The sequence below is a fragment of the Capra hircus genome, chromosome 11 (assembly GCF_001704415.2).
Source record: "Capra hircus breed San Clemente chromosome 11, ASM170441v1, whole genome shotgun sequence".
Taxonomy (NCBI): domain Eukaryota; kingdom Metazoa; phylum Chordata; class Mammalia; order Artiodactyla; family Bovidae; genus Capra; species Capra hircus.
In genome coordinates this window covers 3,554,757-3,576,192 of record NC_030818.1, presented here as the reverse complement: position 1 = coordinate 3,576,192, position 21,436 = coordinate 3,554,757, and the positions used below count along the sequence as shown (strand labels likewise).

Here is a 21,436-nt window from a genome sequence, read left to right as displayed (position 1 = left end):
CAGCAGCATTACCTGACCACTGCGGCCCCGGGGCCCTGAACACAGTAGCCTTTCTCAACAAAACATCCAGAAACATGGTGGAGCTGTAGCATTTACTCATTCAACATCTGCAAATCCAACTGAGTTTGGGGCTAAGGAGAAGAGAGGGGAGGAGGGGAGCACTCTGAATGGTGTGGAAAATTCTGCCTGTCCTTCTGCTGCTAAAGTGGGCAGGGATCCCAAGAGTGTCTCAGAGTGTGAGCAGCCTGGCCAATGTGCCAGGACAAGGCAAACACTTTTTTCATTTAATAGATTTTTTGTTTCTCAGTCTCAACAATTATAACAAACATAAGGCCATTATTGAAAACTATCTGCCTGACCAAAGAGATGAAAGACTTATATGCTGAGAACGATAAAACACTGATTAAGGAAACTGAAGATGACTAAAAGAAATGGAAAGATATACCATGCTCTTGGATTGGAAGAATTAATATCCTTAAAATGACCATATTACCCAAAGCAATCTACGGATTTAATGCAAGAACAAAATGGCAAACCACTCCAGTATTCTTGCCTAGAAAATTCCATGGACAAAGGAGCCTGGCAGGCTACAGTCCATGGGGTCGCAAAGAGTCAGACACAACTGAGCGTGCACACACCCACACGCTATTAAATTACCCATGACATTTTTCACAGAACTGGAACAAGTAATCATAAAATTTATATGGAACCACAAAAAAATCCAGAACTGCCAAAGCATTCCTGAGAAAAAAGAACAAAGCAGGAGGCATAACCCTCCCAGACTTCAGACAATACTGCAAAGCCACAGTAATCAAAGCAGCATAGTATTAGCACAAAAGCAGACATAGGGATTAACCGGACAGAACAGAAAGCCCAGAGATAAATTCACACATCTACAGTCAATTAATCTTCAACAAAAGGGGCAAGAGTATACAATGGAGAAGAGACGGTCTCTTCAGCAAGTGGTGTTGGGAAAACTAGATAGCTGCATGTAAATCAGTAAAGTTAGAAAACACTCTGCCATACCACATACAGAAATAAGCTCAAAATGCCTTAAAGACTTAAATAGGACACCATAACACTCATAGAAAAGAACATAGGTAAAATATTCTGTGACATAAATTGTAGCAATGTTCTCTTAGGTTGGTCTCCTAAGGCAAAAGAAATATAAGCAAAAATAAACAAATGGAACCTAATAAAACATAAGCTTTTGCACAGCACAGGACACCATTAACAAAACAAAAAGACAACCTATAGACTGAGAGAAAATATTTGCAAATGATGTGGCCAGCAAGGACTTAATTTCCAAAATATACAAACAGCTCAAACAATTCAATAATGACAACAAAAACCCACAAGCACCCCCCCGAAATGTGCAGAAAGCCTAAATAGACATTTCTCTAAAACATACATACAGATGGTCAATAGACACATGAAAAGATGCTCAATATCACTGTTTGTTAGAGAAAGGAAAATCAAAACTACAATGAGGTAACACCGCTCACTGGTCAGAATGGCACAAATACTGAGTGCAGGAGAGGGTGTAGCGAAAAGGGAACCTTCCTACACTGTTCACCCCACTCCAGTACTCTTGCCTGGAAAATCCCATGGACGGAGGAGCCTCGTGGGCTGCAGTCCATGGGGTCACTAAGAGTTGGACACAACTGAGCGGCTTCACTTTCACTTTTCACTTTCATGCATTGGAGAAGACAATGGCAACCCACTCCAGTGTTCTTGCCTGGAGAATCCCAGGGACGGGGGAGCCTGGTGGGCTGCCATCTATGGGGTCGCACAGAGTCGGACACGACTGAAGCGACTTAGCAGCAGCAGCAGCCTACACTGTTGGGAATGTAAAATGGTGTAGCTGCTATGCAGAACATCACGAATGTTCCTTAGAAAACTAAATCATCATATCATTCAGCAATCCTACTCCTAGGTGTATGTCTAATTCTAAAATCTCTCATTCGAAAAGGTACATGCATGCAATGTTCTTAACAGCACTATTTACAACAGCCAAGACGTGGACGCAGTGTTACGTGTCCGCTGACAGGCGAACGGGTAGAGGAGACGCGGCCTACGCGCACGGCGGCCTACGCGCACGGCGGCCTACGCGCACGGCGGCATACGCGCACGGCGGCACAGGCACACGGCGGCACAGGCACACGGCGGCATACGCACATGGCAGAATAGCACACGGCACAATACGCACACGGCGGCATACGCACATGGCAGAATAGCACACGGCAGAATACGCACACGGCGGCATACGCACACGGCGGCACAGGCACACGGCGGCACAGGCACACGGCGGCACAGGCACACGGCGGCATACGCACATGGCAGAATAGCACACGGCAGAATACGCACACGGCAGAATACGCACACGGCGGCATACGAGCACTGCGGAATACCACTCAGCAGAAACAAAAGAACGAAGCAACGCCGTTTGCAGCAACAGTGGAGGGCTGTTGCGACCATCCTAGAGATGATCATACTGAGTGAGGTAAGTCAGACAAGACAAGGATCATATGGTATCACCTACGTGAGCAATCTAAAATAGAACACAAATGAGCTTAGTTACAAAACAGAAACAGACTCACAGACACAGAAATCAGATACGGGGTTACCAAAGGGGAAGGCTGGGGGGAGAAATAAATGAGAAGCTTGGGATTAGCAGGTACACACTATGATGTATAAAATTAAAAAAATAGTAAGGTCCTACTGTGTAGCGCAGGGAACTACATTCCGTATCTTACAATAACCTAGGTGGAAAAGAATTGAAAAGAACATATTTATATCTATCCATCTATATAATTGAATCACTTTGCTGTACACCAGAACCACAACATTGTAACCAACTATACTTCAGTAAAAAAAATTTAATTTTTATTTTTTACGATTATCTATTCTGGATTGCATTGCATCTTTGTTGCTGCCTAAGGGCTGTTGCGGAGACCAGTGGGATACTCTCTTGCTGTGGGCTTCTCAGTGTAGTGGTTTCTCTTGCTGGGAGTGTGGGCTCCACGGGTGTGGGCTCACGGGCTTAGTTTCTCCGTGGCATGTGGGATCTTCCTGGACCAGCGATTGAACCCTTGTCCCCTGTATTGGCCAGGGAATTTTCAACCACTGGACCACCACAGAGTCCCAGCAAAAAAAAATTTTTAATAAAAATTATATAAAGTTACCAAAGAAAATTTGAATTGTTAATGAGTTGGGCACTCAAAATCACTCAGATAAATTAATTTTGAAACAGATACACATATTGCTTTCATGGAAATAGAATGCCTTGTCAGTTTTCACGCTGGTGTGTCCTTTATCTCTTCTATAAAAATGATCACTCCTTTTGTCAGTTTCCTTGGGGCATTGTAAACCTTAAAGAGAAGCTTTCTACTGACAAGTGACATTGGCTAAGATTTTGTATATAAACATGTACAAAAGAACTCGGAAATGAATCAGGTGAACTATTGCTGCAAGTATCCTGCAACACTCCTGTCGGAATCAAAAATGGTTTAAGAGCTCACATCCCTGTTACTTGGAAGGGAAAGACACAAGGCTGCCTTGTCCAGAGAAGACTCTTTAGCTTTCTCTGCTGGGGAATTGTCATACTATACTTACTATATTAGAACAAGACCCTCTACTGCCATCTGCAGGAAATCCATCATAATAAACACAAAAGTCTGTGATTCTAACAAGGCAAGATGCCTCTTTAGCAGGGACACTTTTGGGCACTGGGGCTTCCCTGAGAGCTCAGCTGGTAAAGAATCCGCCTGCAAGGCAAGAGACCCCGGTTCGATTCCTGGGTCGGGAAGATTCTCTGGAGAAGGATAGGCTACCCACTTCAGTATTCATGGGCCTCCCTGGTGGCTCAGATGATAAAGAATCCGCCTGCAATGCGGGAGACCTGGGTTTGATCCCTGGGTTGGGAAGATCCCCTGGAGAAGGCAACAGCTACCAATTCCAGTATTCTGGCCCAGAGAATAATGGACTGTATAGTCCATGGGGTCGCAAAGAGTGAACATGACTGAGCAACTTTCACGACTAGAGCAACCATATGTGGCAGAGCCCTGAACTTAATCACTTAAAGTAAGCCAACTGTTTCCTCATGCTAGTAAAGTAATGCTCTAAATTCTCCAAGCCAGGCTTCAGCAATACATGAACCGTGAACTCCCTGATGTTCCAGCTGGTTTTAGAAAAGGCAGAGGAACCAGAGATCAAATTGCCAACATCCACTGGATCATGGAAAAAGCAAGAGAGTTCCAGAAAAACATCTATTTCTGCTTTATTGACTATGCCAAAGCTTTTGACTGTGTGGATCACAATAAACTGTGGAAAATTCTGAAAGAGATGGGAATACCAGACCACCTAACCTGCCTCTTGAGAAACCTGTATGCAGGTCAGGAAGCAACAGTTAGAATTAGACATGGAACAACAGACTGGTTCCAAATAGGAAAAGGAGTATGTCAAGGCTGTATATTGTCACCCTGCTTATTTAACTTCTATGCAGAGTACATCATGAGAAACGCTGGACTGGAAGAAACACAAGCTGGAATCAAGATTGCTAGGAGAAATATCAATAACCTCAGATATGCAGATGACACCACCCTTATGGCAGAAAGTGAAGAGGAGCTAAAAAGTCTCTTGATGAAAGTGAAAGAGGAGAGTGAAAAAGTTGGCTTAAAGCTCAACATTCAGAAAACGAAGATCATGGCATCTGGTCCCATCACTTCATGGGAAATAGATGGGGAAACAGTAGAAACAGTGTCAGACTTTAGTTTTTTGGGCTCCAAAAATCACTGCAGATGGTGATTGCAGCCATGAAATTAAAAGACGCTTACTCCTTGGAAGAAAAGTTATGACCAACCTAGATAGCATATTCAAAAGCAGAGACATTACTTTGCCGACTAAGGTCTGTCTAGTCAAGGCTATGGTTTTTCCTGTGGTCATGTATGGATGTGAGAGTTGGACTGTGAAGGCTGAGCGCCGAAGAATTGATGCTTTTGAACTGTGGTGTTGGAGAAGACTCTTGAGAGTCCCTTGGACTGCATGGAGATCCAACCAATCCATTCTGAAGGAGACCAGCCCTGGGATTTCTTTGGAAGGAATGATGCTAAAGCTGACACTCCAGTACTTTGGCCACCTCATGCGAAGAGTTGACTCATTGGAAAAGACTCTGATGCTGGGAGGGATTGGGGGCAGGAGGAGAAGGGGACGACAGAGGATGAGACAGCTGGATGGCATCAAGGACTCGATGGACTTGAGTTTGAGTGAACTCTGGGAGATGGTGATGGACAGGGAGGCCTGGTGTGCTGCGATTCATGGGGTCGCAAAGAGTCGGACACGACTGAGCGACTGAACTGAACTGACTGAACTGTTACCTCTGATTCTCAGCCAGAGTAAGCTGAGATACTGGCATGCCGGACCTAACACAATCCTAGCCTGCATGCAGAGGGCAGTTTGAAAGATTAAAAAAATGTATGGTCCATAGGTATATATACGTCCATCCCAAGAACGTTTATAGCAATGTTGCTCATTGTGGACAAGAAGAGAAACAGCCCCAATCCCCACGAATACAAGAATGGATAAGTAAATCATGCTGTGTTCACTCAATGAAACAGTAGACAGTAAGGAGAATATGGGCTACAGCTACACATACACCATGGATGAGTTTTGATAACTTTGTGTTGAACAAGGGAAGTCAGCTACAAAAAGCAAATACGATGTGGTTCCATTTATATGAAGTCTGAGAACAGACAAAGCTAATCTCTACTGACAGAAGTCAAATGGTTATCTTTCAGGGAGTTCCACTGACTGGGGAGTGGCGCAAGGGGGCTGCCAGGATGCTGGAGCTGCTCTCTGCACGTGGGTTCATGTCCACATGTAACTATGTATCAAACTCTACATTTAAGATACTTCCCATGCGTGTCTTATCCACAACAAAATATTTGTCTGGAACTTCCAGATCTCAACCTCATTTAACTCCTTGTAAAATGAATTCTTTCTAAATGGATAAAAGATTCAGATATAAGAAATGAAGCCACAAAAATCCTAGAGGTGTACATGGGTGGATATGTCTATAGTCTGAATGAAAAGACTTAACTGGGACATAAAGGCCAAAACAGATAAGACATTGACAACTTCAACATAAAAATATAGAAATCTTTGTGAACAAAAACTAAGTAGAGGGAAAATTGTATCACATGTTGACAAAGGAACACCAGTTTGTTTTCCTAATATCTTCTCAGAAATGAATATGAAAGAGATGAAAAGCAGATATATAGGGAGCATTATAAACAGGGGTTTTAAAAGAATCATGAATAGCATATAATCATAAATTATTATATAAATGCTCCAGTTATATTTATAGTGAACTAAATCATGTTAAATAAGGTAATTTCCCAACTATTAGTCTGATAAAGAACAAAAATAATGATAGTACAGAGCTACTCTTATACACTGCAAAAAGATATAAACTTTTGGGAGAGCAACTTAATGTGCATCAAAAGTCTTTTTGAGAATTCCTACACTTTGACTCACTGATTCTACCTCCAGGAATTTACCCTAAGGAGATTAATCCCTTAACCATTCAGCACATATTTATAGAACACCTATTATTATGCTTGGTCCTTTGCTGGGTATACACTGGTAAGAAAAAAAAAAGACCAGATATCTATCAGAATGGAATTTAGTGTAGGAGGTAATGAGATGAAACCTCAGTAGAAAAAGGAACAAAGAGAATAAAAAAATCATTCACCAAATAAGAAATGAATAGTGGAAACATGGGTGATTAAAGACTGACCTCGCTCACCTCTGGAAAGGCTGGGAAAATATACTCTTTCGGGCAGGAGGTGGGCACACACCCTGAGAGAGATATTCTGAGGCCATGCACACAGAATTTATGAAAATGCTAAATGTGTGAGCCTCTTGAATAAGAATGACATATTTTCTTGGTTTCTGATAACAAGTCATGTGACTTAGTGTTTTCTTTTCTATTTTCTTTGGGTGCTCAGAGCCCTATTTGATGTTCAACCTTTAACCATTTAAATCTTAGGACACAAAATTGCACAACCTAAATCTAAACACGTGGGCCATCTGAGAAACCCAAATGGAGGGAAATTCTGCAAAATAATCAGCTTCTTCAAAAAAGAGCAAAAGACCAAAGAAGATGAAGGAGCCAAATGTTCCAGATGAAAGGATGCTACGGAGATGTGATGATAAACACAGTTTGTGAGTCCGGATTAGATCCTGGACCAGGAAAAAGTAGAGCTTCTTGGGACTCAGTGAAATGTGAGATTAGATAAAATCTTTAAATCAGTGCTAAACTTCCTGCTTTTGATAACTGCACTGTGGTTAGGTAAGAAAATATTATTTTCCTTGTTCTTAGTGAGGATGAGGGTGAGAACCACTGAGCTACAGACTCATCCAATGACTGGGTCCAGGAAAAATTTTAAATCCAGGTAAATGTCTTTCTTCTATGCTATGATTATCCTAGTAAGTTATTAAGAGATTGTGAGGCTCTCCTTAGTCCTGGTTTTTGTTGGGCTGCATTTAACTTCATTTTTGTTAGCAGGCATGCTATGCTGCTAAGAAAAAAAATCCATGAATCCAAAATTGACCACAAACTATATACTAAAAAATGTTTATTCTCTGATGGCAGGTAATTTATGTTAGTGAATACAATGCCAACACTTGGTGCTTTTCTCTCTTATCTCAATTGATTTGACACCAGGTGTGACATTTAAATTTTCAGAGTCTTAGTTTCCAAATTTGCAGGATGGGGATTCTAATACTTGCCTCCAAGTGTTGAACAGAAAAAAATGCAGAGCATCTGATATTGTACCAGACACCAAACAGGTGCCTTCCACATCTCAGGGAGTATTACTGCACATGTCTCCAAGTCTCTTCCTATTAGCTTAGCTGTTACAGCCTGGGTCTGTGAAATACCAGCTTGATGCCTGCCCAAGGCGAATTGGTACTTTCTGGTCCTAAGCCAGCTCCCATTCCTGGATTCTGGGGCACTCATCAGCAAAGCCATTGGATCATAGAAAAAGCAAGAGAATTTCAGAAAAATATCTACTTCTGCTTCATTGACTACACTAAAGCCTTTGACTCTGTGGATCACAATAAACTGTGGAAAATTCTTTAAGGAGATGGGAATATCAGACACCTTACCTACCTCCTGAGAAATCTGTATGCAGGTCAAGAAGCAACAGTTAGAACTGGACATGGAACAGCAGACTGATTCCAAATTGGGAAAGGAGCACATCAAGGCTGTATATTGTCACCGTGCTTATTTAACTTATATGCAGAGAACATCATGCGAAATGCCAGGCTGGATGAAGCACAAGCTGGAATCAAGATTCTGGGAGATAAACCAATAACCTCAGATATGCAGATGACATCTCCCTAATGGCAGGAAGCGAAGAGGCACTGAAGAGCCTCTTGATGAAGGTGAAAGAGGAGAGTGAAAAAGCTGGCTTAACACTCAACATTCAAAGAACCAAGATCACAGCACCTGTCTCCATCACTTACTGGCAAACATATGGGGAAACAATGGAAGACTTTATTTTCTTGGGCTCCAAAATCACTGCGAATGGTGACTGAAACCATGAAATTAAAAAGACGCTTGCTCCTTGGGAGAAAAGCTATGACAAACCTAGACAGCATCTTCAAAAGCAGAGACATTACTTTGCCGACAAAGGTCTGTCTAGTCAAGGCTATGGTTTTTCCAGTAGTCGTGTATGGATGTGAGAGTTGGACTATAAAGAAAGCTGAGCATGGAAGAATTGATGCTTTTGAACTGTGGTGTTGGAGATTTCTGAGAGTCCCTTGGACTGCAAGGAGATTCAGCCAGTCCATTCTAAAGGAGATCAGTCCTGAATAATCATTGGAAGGACTGATGCTGAAGCTGAAGCTCCAATACTTTGGCCACCTGAGTCAAAGAACTGACTCATTTGAAAAGGCCCTGATGCTGGGAAAGATTGAAGGCAGGAGGAAAAGGGGACGACAGAGGATGAGATGGTTGGATGGCATCACTGACTCAATGGACATGGGTTTGAGCAAACTCCAGGAAATAGTGAAGGACAGGAAAGCCTGGCATGCTGCAGTCCATGGGTTTGCAAAGAGTCGGACACGACTGAGTGACTGAACGACAACATCAGCAATGCAAGATCCTCTTACTGAGCCATCAGGGCCCGAGCCATCCTGTGTCTCACTTCCCATCACCATTCACAAAAAGCCACTGAGAGCCATGACCACTGATACATGGGCTCCATATAAAAGGTTAGTATAAAACTTTTGTTAGACATTTTTATTATTTTTAAGATTTTTTTGATGTGCACCATTTTTAAAGTCACTATTGAATTACAGTATTGTTTCTGTTTCATATTTTGGTTTATTGACCAAGTGGCATGTGAGATCTTAGCTCCTCGACCAAAGATTGAACCCACACCCCCTCACTGGAAGGAGAAGTCTCAGCCACTGGACTGCCAGGGAAGTCTCTGTTATTTTCAAAAACCATCAGTCTATGATAGAAACAACTTGGCATGGTGGTTGCCTCTGAGAGTGGAATGGAGGTTGCCTGAGAAGGAGAGTGTGGAACTTCCTGGAGTGTTGGTAATGCTCTACATCTGTCGCAGACTGTACAATGATCAGAGCTCAGAGGACAGGCACTTATTGTGTACTTCACAGTTCACACGTGCGTTTTGTCTCAGTAGGAAAAAAAAAAACCTGTAAGCACAACACTCTAATGATACACATGTTGAAGTATTTGGGAGGAATAATGGCAGCCGCAATTTGCTTTGAAATGTATTTTAAAATTAGGCACATTAATGGATGGATAGAAGAATGGATAGATGGGTAGTAATAAAATAAGTACACTAAAATATAAATGGTAGAATCTAGGTGGTGGGTATATTGTTGTTTAGCCACATAATTATTTCTATTTTGCTACATGTTTGAAAATTTGCAGTATAGAATGTTGGGGATGTGGGGAGGAATCAATACCCAGGACCCAGGACCTCAAAATGGACTGACAGTTAAAATACTGATTATTTTTAACATTGAAGCCATAATTCTCATTGGGTTGGATGAAGAAAACATAATTATAACCATGAATAATCAGTTACCTTTCTTCTGTCTTGGCCACTGGCTGGTCTAGTGAACTGTAAGAACTTGGACAAATCCAGGTCAAAGATGAAGGTCCGATGTCCAAGTGTAGCTGAACGTGCACGTCTAGGCTCAGGACTTGTCACTATGTTCTTCGTCCTCACGCTCACCCCAGTCCTCATGCTCAAGCTCAACGTCACGCTCACGGTCGGGTTCAGCTTTCCTCTCACCCTCAGGCTGACCCTCACTCCTGCGTTCGCTCCTACTCCGCACCGCAGTCTCACCTTTACTCTCACCTAGACTCACCAGCTTCTATGTATTCACCCTGACACCCTCAGTCTCACTCTCAAGGTTATAATTGCCATCACCCTCACTTCAACCTTCTCCTGACCCCGACTTTCATTTCCACCATCATGTCGAACAAAGTAGACACATGTAGATCCAAGATCCATGTCCAGCATCTCTGTTAAGATCCGAGGTGCAGACGCATCATCCACGACCAAGGTCCGGTCTCAGTCCATACCTGAGGTCCGGATCCATGATACAGTCCCAAGGCATAGTTTAGGACTGAGATTGCAGGATGCTTCCAGTTTTAAATTAAAAGGAGAGAGGCTCTCCACCCTCCCTCATGTAATAGCTGTGGGCTACAAGGGTGTTCTTAAATTCTGGTATTTTGGTTCTTTTCCTTTTTTTTAAATTAAAATAATGGTGTGGTAAACATTTGTCTGTCTCTGGGTATACACACGTGGAAGCTTTCCTGTAATATGGAGCCAGAAGTAGGGTTGCCACGTCACAGGTATGGGTTGTCAACTTTACTAGGCAAAATCACTTCCTGCACTTCAGAGAAGCATTTTTCTTCTCCAGTTTATTCCTCACGGTTTTCATTTCGCATTTCCTTCCTTGGGGTATTTTCTGGGCCCCCAGACCCAGAAAAGGAAGCTGCCTTGGCTTCCATTTAACAGAACTCTGGCAGAGGGGTTCTAGACAGACCAGAGTTTGCTTAACAAAGTTACTATAGTCTCTGTTAAATAGTTAAATAGTCTCTGTTAAATAGTTAAATAGTCTCTGGCCCTGCCTAACTTAGGGCGTTGGTAGCAGCAGATATTTGAGGGCTAGTGCTTCAGGGGGATGGAGCAGTCTTCTCTCGTATTGAACCAGTTGAGTTACCAATAATTTCAGATGCTCTTTTTACTGGTTACTGCCAGGATATCCTGGCATATCAGTGTGGTTCCTTGAGGGCTAGAAGCTCTGGGACTTCCCAAGTTTGAGGTATCGGAACCTTTACCAGGCTGGGTTCCTCAGACCCAAAGCTCCAGCCTGCTCATGCAAGGTCTGGCCAGCTCCCGCCTCCCCAGGGTTCTGCCAGGGAGCCTGCAGTCAGTCTGTACGTCAAGGGGTGCTCACCAGCGTTTTCTTCCTTTCTTGTCTCAGAGACTGTTTTTCCTGAGACCGACAGATACACACACAAACACATACACACAAACACACCTCTATGAGTTTAGATTCTCATAGAAGGCACAAAGAGAAGCTATCTCCTGGCGTGGACCCCCGTGCTGGACCCGGTGCAGAGGGAGGGCTTGCCTTCAGGGGCAGCACACGGGCTGGGCTGGGAGCCCACAAGCCCTTTCTCAGGTTCAAAGACAGTGAATGGAAGTCCTGAAAACAATCTGAGACAATTTCCTAGCAACCTCGGCAGCCAAGGGCCAACTAGATGAAACTGTGTTCATTTATTCCTCCAGGATAATAATGTGACATTTTCTGCACCCAAGAGGTTGAAGGGCCATCTTCATTATACTGTATAATTTTAAAGTTTGTTCACAACAACTCTGCGAGGTGGGCAAGGTAGTTCCCATTTTTCGGGTGAGGAAAGCCAGGTATAGTGAGGTCAAATAACCTGCCTGAGGGGCAGAGTTGTGCCTTGAACAAGAGCAGTCCCAACCCCCTCACACCGAAGCCCATATTCTAACTTATTATCCAGACTTCTTGGGCGTAAGCACTGGACAAATCTGGGGAAATGCTTACCTGGCTTCCTGAACATCCATGCCTTCCTAGACTGCCCGACCACCACCCCCATGGTGAGCTGGGACAAATGTTGCCAACAGGCTTAGCATCCCGCCTGGGATACACATTTTAAATAACTGAATGCTTTGAGCTACTCACTCTGACGAATGTCACAGGCTTGTTTGCCTTTCCTTACCTGCTTTTTGTACACACCCCCTCACACGGTGCCTGTGTGAAACCTGCTCACCAGTGCCCGTTCCTTTGGGGAAGCCGGGCTCATTGCCCTAGAAACATACCCCAGGGTACGTGACCATGTGAGTTTTCACTTATGAAAAAACATGAAGCAGGAGCCGTTCAGTGTTTTTTTAAATCCAGGTCTCTATTTTTCCTGTGTAAATATGAATATAGGCAGAATTAATAGTTAAGGCTTTTAAAACATGTGCATTTTGATAACACGTTGCTAGTTACATTGTGCTGATGATAAGAGCTTGGACCAGATCTTTCTTTAATAGTTCTCTGAAATTTCTTTTAAAAAGTTAAAATGGTCAAATGATCCATAGTAGAAACCAGAACAGAGCCATGTAAATCCAAAATGCATACTTGAAAAGGCAGCACTTTTTGTATGAACTACATTAGGGCCCAGTTATGTAGCATATGGACTGTAACTTAGACCACAGAGACTTCGAGGTTTCCAAAGGACATGGGGCATCTTGTCTGAGAAGGAAAGAGCATAGGAAGAAAGAAGAAGAGGAGGAAGAGAAGGGAAGGAAGGAAGGAAGACGGGGAGACGAGATTGGAGAGAGGAGCAGGAAAACCTGCATATATGGCTTCCCTGCATCAGGAGAGTGACTTGTCTTGGGTAATTTACGATGTGTATGAAGCAGAGGATGGACCATTAACCCTAATCTATAGACACCTTCTAAAATCTTAATGTAATATTATATACTGGATTCAACAAAAAGAGCCAGGTCGATACTCTGCACATTCTTGTCCAAGAGCTTTGCCTCGGGATGTAATCCCAAGGGAGAGTGAGGCTTCCTGTTCCAGGTGCAGGGACAGTTTGGAAAGACACGGCCTAAGGGTCTTGTCTCTTGAAAGTCTTAGTGGTCAGCTTGTTTGCCTTAGGACCCCATTCCGACCTCCAACTTGGGAAACTTTCCCAACACGACTCTCCCCTCCAGGCCAGAACAGGCTGTCCCAGGGCCCCGACTCAGGGACTGGGACAGAGGCTGTCTTTGAAGCCTGTTGGGGAGTTAGGAGATGGCCCTTTCCCTAATGGAGATACTCTTTGCCAGGAAACAGATTCTGGTTTCACAGGAGTTGATGGCAGGGCACCTGGATTTGCTTCTCAGACTTGAAATGGCCTCAGCCGGGATGACCTGGCTTCGTTCTTTGTGCCTGTCACGGCATGAAAGAACACATGAGGAGATACCCAAGTCCGAAATATGCCCAAGCTGTTTCGTGTATCCAATCTGAGTTACCACGTGTACTCTCAGCTTCGGTTACCACTCCCTCATCAGGAGGTGGTGGAGTGAGGGGCAGGAGGGGTGGTTAAGTAAATAACCTCCCATTTACAAAAAAATGAAGTTCAGGAGTCTAAATATTCCCCACGGATTTGAAAAACAAAAAACAAAAAACTTCTGTGCTCCCATTTTTATACTCTTAGCCTGGAGACATCTCACACTTCACAAAATCCTGCCTCACGAAGCGTTTCTTGAGGAGTTCGCTGCAACCTGTCACTTAGCTGGGACAGACATAAAGAGTCCCATTGTCTAGATGAGGAAAACCAAGGCTCTGCCCCAAGGCCACGCAGCTCACAGAGGGTGGGGAAAGCTAGAATGCGGTTAGGCAGGAGAGGGCACCTGTGTCTTCAGGGCTAACTGGCCTCCGTTTGCGGAGCATCCCCATCAGGCGGGAGGCCCATCTTCACCTGGCTTTCCAACTGGCTGAGCCGCTGCTTCACCTTCATCTGGGTGGCGTTGTACTCGGCCAGGAGCCGCGCGAACCTGGTCTGCAAGGTGTCCAGGGAGGTCTCGAGGTGCTCCACCTTCTCCTCGATGTCCTTGGGGTCAGCCCCGGCCCTGGCCAGCTCCTCATCAATCAGGTTGTCCTTCATGAGGATCTGCCGCCCCTTCTCCTCCAGCGCCTTCTTGGCCTCGGGGTACTCGGTGAGCGCCTCCATCAGGTCATCCTTGGAGAGGCAGAACAGGTCCGAGTAGCCGATGCTCCTGATGTTGGCCGTGCGGCGGTTCCCGGACTTGCTCCCCTTGATGTTCAAGATGCTGATCTCCCCGAAGTAACTCCCGTCGCCGAGGACCACGAACTGGGTGATGCCGTCCTCGGCCACCACCGCCAGCTTGCCCTCCTTGATAATGTACATCTCCCTCCCGATGTCCCCCTTCTTGCAGATGTAGTCCCCGGGGCTGAACACTGCCGGCCGCAGCTTCAGCACCAGCTCCACCAGCAGCCCTGCCTCGCAGTCCTGGAAGATTCGGACCTTCCTCAGGGTGTCCAGGTGCACGTTGATGGCGATCTCGGCCTTCAGCTTGTCGGGGAGGCTCTTGAGCACCTCCTTCTCATCCACTGTCTTCTTATTGGCCCACAGGTAGTCGAACCAGCGGATCACCCGTGTCTCCAAGTCCTTCGTCACCTTGCGGAACTGCATGTACTGCTTGATGGAATCGATCTTGGCCTGGAACTCGGCCCGTGAGGCGTTCATGTTTGAGATCATGGAGCCCACGTTGCCCACGATGGTGGCAAAAATCAGGACGCCCACCAGGAAGTCGATGACCACAAAGAGATACTCCTCGTCTTTTACAGGGGGCGGGGTCTCCCCAATGGTGGTCAGGGTCAAGGTGGACCAGTAGAGACTGTAAATGTACTTTCTGGAGAGGCGCCCATACTCTGGGTTGGAGATGTTTGGGTAGACCCAGGAGTCGGTCCCGAAACCGATGAACTTGGAAATGGCAAAGTAGATGCAGGCGTTCCAGTGGATGATGATGAGGATGTACAAGACCAAGTTCCCAATCCTGAACATGTTGGGGTAGTTGGTCCTTGTCTCTGTGCGGTCAAAGAACTCGAAGAGCCGGGGCAACTTCAGCAGGCGGTTGAACCTCAGTTCTGGGTAGTTCATGCCCAGCTTAAGATAAGCCAGGTCTGTGGGGACCAGGGACAGCACATCCAGCTTGAAGTGCAGGGTCTTCGTGTAGTGCTTCCACAGCCGGCTGGCGTCCATGACCATCAGGCCTTGCTCCAGGAAGCCTAAGGGAGAAGACAGATCCCGTGGGCATCAAAGAGGCTGCCTGTTCATGGTCCTGGCCCACAGAAAGATATTTTACCTTGTGACTACACAGGATGTGGTTTTATGTATATATAATAGAAACAATTTCCAAAAGCCATGCTCACTATTATCACAGGAAACGTGTTCTGGTATTTTCTATCAGATCATCTAATCTGTTTTATTCAATTAAAAATACAGGTCAGTTGGGTAAATTTGAATGTGGATTGGGTATTAGATAGTAGTGAAGAAAGATTATTAAATTTTAAGAGATAAATTGAAGTTATATTCTAAAGAATGGGTCCTGGTTAAAGCTACATGCTAACATGGTTACTGTCTGAGAGTCACTTTAAAAAACCTCCATCTAAGAACAGGGTGTGGGAGGATAAATGAACCACAATTAGCAAAGTGTTGATAAAAGTTGGAGCTGGATGAGGGTACATGGGGATTCCTAACAGTGCTCCCTCAGTTTTATATGTTTGAAAATATTAACAATAAAAACTTTAAAAACACTGGTCATGGCCTAGCAAATTGACTTTCCCAGTTACTAATGGGGCATGGCCTTGCCCATGGGAATTCCCTGCCGGTCCAGTGGTTAAGACTTCACCTTCCAATGCAGGCGATGTGGGTTCCATCCCTGGTCAGGGAGTTAGGGTCCCACAGGCTGGTCACTCAGTGCTTCTGGGCCCTGGTTTCTAAAGCAGTAAGATGGAGATAATCCCACCCGCGCTTCTTGTCTCTTGCAGCAGTTCTCACGAGAAAACAAGATGTGCTTGGAATGCTTTGTGCACTATAAAGTTGCCCAAGGTTGTGCTGTGATCTGGTGGTGTTTGTATCCACAACCACGGCACAGTTTTTAGTTTAAAACCCTTGGAAGTGACAAGCAGGGCCCACTGCCAGCTTATGTGATGTCTTTGTGCAAATCAGAAAGAGGATCCTCAAGGATGCACAGCTTGGAGGCTGAGGCATGGGTGCGGGTTTAGGCCTGGCTCACAGCTAGAGGTGGTCTTGTTACTGACTGGGGTCCTTGGACTCTTTAATCAGCAGAAACTGGGGAGAGACCAGACCAGGAAAGACCAGGATTTCAAGCAAGGCTTTACTGGGGCTCGGGCAGCAGCAGCACTAGGCAGTGAGACAAGTCGCAGCCATCTTTGCTGGCTCCCTGAAGCTGGGCTGGTTTCTTCAGTGGGGTGGGGGTGGGGGTGCACCTGTGGGTTGGGCTGGAGGTGTGGCTTAGGTGGTCTGCATATGGGGATAGTTATTTTTCATTTCCTATAGATCCTTTGTATTCTGTTGCTGCACAGCACTCTGGCAGAGGATCGCAGCTCACAGGCTGTCTTAATCTGAAGGAAATCACACCCTCCTAGGCCCTATTTCAGATTTTAGTTCTCTGTATATTACACCTACTCTGAAAGCCACGGGTAACATACCCTGGCTCTTCTGACTGTCCACAAAGAGGAACCCCAAGGGCGACTGTTCTGGATCTCCCTGAACCTGCCCCCAGGCCCCAGGCCCCCCACCCTCCCACCCCCGACTGCTGAATGTTGTGGGATCTAGAACCCAGGGCCCAGGCCCACTCACCTGTCCGGGCTCGGACCAGCACATCCATGCCATAGAGGATGTCTGCTGAGTAGTCCAGGACCAGCCAAAGCATCAGGTGCTCGGACTGGAGCTCATCGAAACAGGCCCTAGAAAAGTGCAAGAAGGGCCGTGTGGGGAAGGGCCCAGGGTGGGCAGCGCTACAAACTGGGGCTCAGTTCATCCCGCCAGCAGCCCAGCCTGCAGTGCTGTACCCCAGCACCCCACCCTGGCCTCGATGAGGGGCCCGGGCGCTCAGAAGCTTTTCTGCCTCGAGGTCACAGACCTCCTAAGAAGAGCTGAGACTGACCCCAAAGAGTGGGCCCTGTTGCCTCTTGACAGCAAGTGATGGCCCCTTCCCCACACTGGGGAGGGGGCAGTTTTTCCAGGCCTCAGTGGTAGAGTCAGATGAAGGGGTTGAGAACTTGCCCTTTCTGGGGCCAAATGCCAACAAAGATACAACAACTTCTAGAGATGAACAATGGAACAAGTCACATCTCCCCCCACAAAATAGTAGCTCACCATGCACCCCAAACGGCTCAGAAAGCCCAAAGCCCCCCTCTGGTGTCTGCCCCCTAGTGGGTGAGGTTGGTCCAGACTGGGATGGACATCTACACACTGCTATATGTAAAGTAACTAATAAGACATCTAATAAAGACTTCTAGTGTAGCTCAGGCAACTCTCTGCATGACTTACACAGGGAAGCAAACTAAAAATCAGTAGATGTATGTACGTATGCGACAGACTCACTTTGCTGAACCCCTGGAATTAACGCAACATTGTAAATGTACTATACGCCAATAAGAATTAATAGAAAACCAACAAGAAAGCCCACAACCAGCGGAGAACACCACCTGCTACCTACACCACCGTCCTGCAGGTCAGCTCAGGAGTGACCCACCCCTCCCACTTCCCCTCAGGAGAGCAAAAACGCGCTCTTGCGTCTTCCTCCTGTGACTCAGTTAGGAAGGCTCCAGGGTGCCAGGCCCTTTGCTTTGATCTCAAACACAGGTCCCCACCAGTGCTGCTTTGAGCCCTTCCTTATGGACAGAGCCCTGGAGGGGGGCATGGCAGCCCACTCCAGTATTCTTGCGGGGAGAATCCCATGGACAGAGGAGCCTGGTGGGCTACAGTCCATGGGGTCACAAAGAGTCAGATACTACTGAACGACTGTGGACGGAGAGATTGAGGCACATCTAGCCGGAGGGGAGCCCCCGGGCACTCAGAGCTCTGTCCCTAGCTGCCCCTCTCCGCTACCTGCACACGAGCAGACACCAGTTGTAGAAGACAGGCACGGCGATGACGGTCAGCCAGTGGTAGTACATGTTGCTGGAAGGGTCCACCACCACGCTGTCCTTCTTCTTCCTGGGAATGCCCACACAAACAGTGCAGTGTGTTGGAAGTCTGCAGCTCTGGAGGGGTTTAGAGACCTGGTCTAGCTTACAGACCCCAGGGCAGCTGTGGGCTGCAGTGGAAGAGATGACTTCCCAGATAGGGTGCTATCAATCTCAGCGGGGGTCATGTGGGTGTCCCTGTAGAGGGCCTTCTCTGACAGCCCCAGGAAGCCACGGTAACTCTAAAACCATGGTGATGACATTCCCACATGCCCTGTGGTGTCATCCAGGCACTGCAGGGTGCCAGGGAGGAAAGTGGAGCACAGTATGTTGGAACCACCTCAGGGAAGCTTTGGGAAAATGCAAGTTCCCAGGCGCACCCAGACCCCTCCCGGGCTGGGGTCTGGAAATGTGCATTTGACCCTCGCCCCAGGCGGTTCTGAGGCAGCTCCTCTCTGGACTGACCTTGGGACCCCGGGGCTCCCCTTCAGGAAGGTGCTCTGTCCGCTTTACTAACTGCATTTGTGCAGATGTTCTAAAGCCTCACTTCCGAGCACTGGGGTCCTGCCTCCCACCGAAAACCACCAACCTGGGAATCACTGCAGTTATGTCAGCCAAGACTGAGTGGAAGAAATAGCTTAGGGTGCTTTCTGCTTTCCTTTTCAGGATTTTCGGAGGGTTAGAATTTATAGGTGGTACTGGAGATCTTTTCTTTGGGTCCACCTGTCTCCTCCCCCATGCCAGCTCCCTACCATGCCCACTAGGCCTGCAGAGCTGCTCCTCCCAGAGGACATCCTGGGTTGCCTTTCTGCACCTCAACTCAGCAAATGCAAGATCAGTTTCTCACTGACGGGGCTTTGGACATTCCCAACCACCAAGACTCATCATCACTGGGTTTGAATTAGTTTGTGAACATGGTATTTTCTAGTGCCCGGGAGAGGGGCTCCTCATATCCCAACTGTGAAGATGACATGGTGGGCAAACAGAAAGCCCCAGGAGAGGGCACTGGAGCAGGCTCCCAGGGAAGTCCCCAGCTGCCCACCCAGGGCTGCAGACCACCCTGCCTACCTACAAGCCCCACTCTGAGGTCCCCGACTTTCCCCGCAGAATGAGACCCTCACATGATTTCAGCAGGCCTGATCCCTGCCTGAAACCAAGTCCTTTTCCATAGCCCTAAGCAGCCCCCTCTCCAGGGCTGACCCCGAGGCCCCACGGGGTCAGCCCCTCTCTCCTCCCCGGGGAGGGACCAGGCGTGCTGTGACCCCAGAACTTCCCCTCTTTGGGGGCAGTTTCTCTTAGTACTTACTCCTCTTTCTTGGGGTCTTCCTTTTTCTCTTTCTCCTCCTTTTTCGCCTTGTCACTGGATGACACAGGGTGATACTTAGCAATTTTCGTATACCACGGGGAGAGGGCAGGCCACTGTGACTGGAGGAGAGGGCGTGGTGCAGGAAACTCATCTTTCCAGCACACTGGGGTGAAGCGAGCTTACTGATTTCAATAATAATAATGTCAGGAAGCTGATGCACAGAGAGGTCAGGTAACTTGCCCAAGGTCACAAAGCTCTTAGGTAGCTGAGTTGGGATACAAATGCTCTTAACCAGTATATATATTAAATGTATAGCATGTATGTGGTGCTAGCGGTAAATAAGAGACGTGGGTTTGATCCCTGGTTCGGGAAGATCCCCTGGAGAAGGAAAAGGCAACCCATGCCAGTATTCTTGCCTGGAGGATCGGGGAGCCAGTCCATGGGGTCACAAAGAGTCAGACACGAGTGAAGTGACTTAGCGTGTATGTATGTATGCATCTATTTATCTACCCATCTATATTCTCGATACATAGACCTAGAGAAAACTTGGAGGCGTATTTGCCAGTATGTGTTTCTCTGATACTGGGGTTCAATTGTTAACACAGAGTATACTTTTGTGGTTGTGTGCTCATGGGTGCTTTTCTATGTCCCAAGTTTTTGACAGTGAGCATATTAATAGATTGAGTAGAAACAAAAAGTTATAATTGGTGAGTCTGTTCCCTTGAATAGACTGGTCTTTCAGCAGCTGAAGTCTTAATGCCAAGACACCAGCAGAGGGCGCTGCCCACAAGCTTATTGGGCACACTGAGCCCTGCTGGGAGTTTAATTACACCAGGCTCTGCCACCCTTGTTCAGGATTTGTGGCCTGGGTTACAAGCTTCGGCCTTTCCTCTGGCTACCAACCTGCTGAGGCCTAGGGAAGACCCTGTGCCATCCATCTGTGTCCCCGAATACACCCAGCACTGACTCAGGGGACCTGCACAGAGCTACGAATCGATGGTGGCTTTGACTGAGAACAATTTGATCAGGAGAAGGAAATTTTCAGAACCCGTGGACTAAGCGAGAATGACATAAATGTGGTGGAAGAGTGGGGGAAGGTGTCCATAACAATTACTTCTGTATCTTTGTGCCCAGGTGGCCCCATTTGGGAACAGTTCCCAGTTTTGTCCTTTGGTCCTTGGACCCATAGTATGAGCCCCTCTGAAAAGATTTATCAGAGCCTGATGCAGCCGACCGCATCCACCCCCATCCTTGCCCACATCCTAGCCCCAGGTCGGAGGAGCCTGGAGACCCACCCACAAGACCTCCACCCAGCCGGGGGTCCTGAGTCTACTCAACTGCAGGACTTCCAAGGGTGTTTGATGTCAGGTTTGCCTTGACATCAAGCACATTTCAAAACAGCTATCATTTTGCAGATTAAATCATTTTGTTTTTCTGACATTTGGGTCTCTGGATTTGATGTCCCAATTTGGATTAGGAGTTTGAGATCAGGTCAACTCTTTGTGACCCCATAGACTGCAGCCCACCAGGCTCCTCTGCCCATGGAATTCTCCAGGCAAGAATGCTGAAATGGGTTGCCATTCCCTTCTCCAGGGGATCTTCCCAATCCAGGGACTGAACCTGGATTTCTTGCATTGTAGGCATTATTACTGTCTGAGCCACCTGGGAAGCCCTTCTTTTTTTCACTTCAAGGGAGAAATGGATTAAGCATTGGGGATTAGCAGATGCAAACTATTATATATAGCATGGATAAAGAACAAGTTTCTACTGCATAGAACAGGAACCTATACTCAATATCCTGTGATAAACCACAATGGAAAGGAGTCTGAAAAAGTA

The 21,436-nt window shown here is 46.5% G+C and overlaps 1 protein-coding gene across 2 annotated transcripts in view; it reads right to left on the bottom strand.

Moving 5' to 3' along the window:
• Nucleotides 12,464-21,436, bottom strand: part of CNGA3 (cyclic nucleotide gated channel alpha 3) — a 38,602-nt gene continuing 29,629 nt past the window's right edge. For both annotated transcript variants that reach the window (XM_005686265.3, XM_018054886.1), the window contains 4 exons: nt 19,601-19,654; nt 18,218-18,325; nt 16,964-17,070; nt 12,464-15,366 (listed from right to left, as the gene is read on the bottom strand). In XM_005686265.3, coding sequence (XP_005686322.2) covers nt 13,982-15,366; nt 16,964-17,070; nt 18,218-18,325; nt 19,601-19,654 — 1,654 coding nt within the window. In that variant the 3' untranslated portion in view covers nt 12,464-13,981. The remainder of the gene's footprint in view (nt 15,367-16,963; nt 17,071-18,217; nt 18,326-19,600; nt 19,655-21,436) is intronic.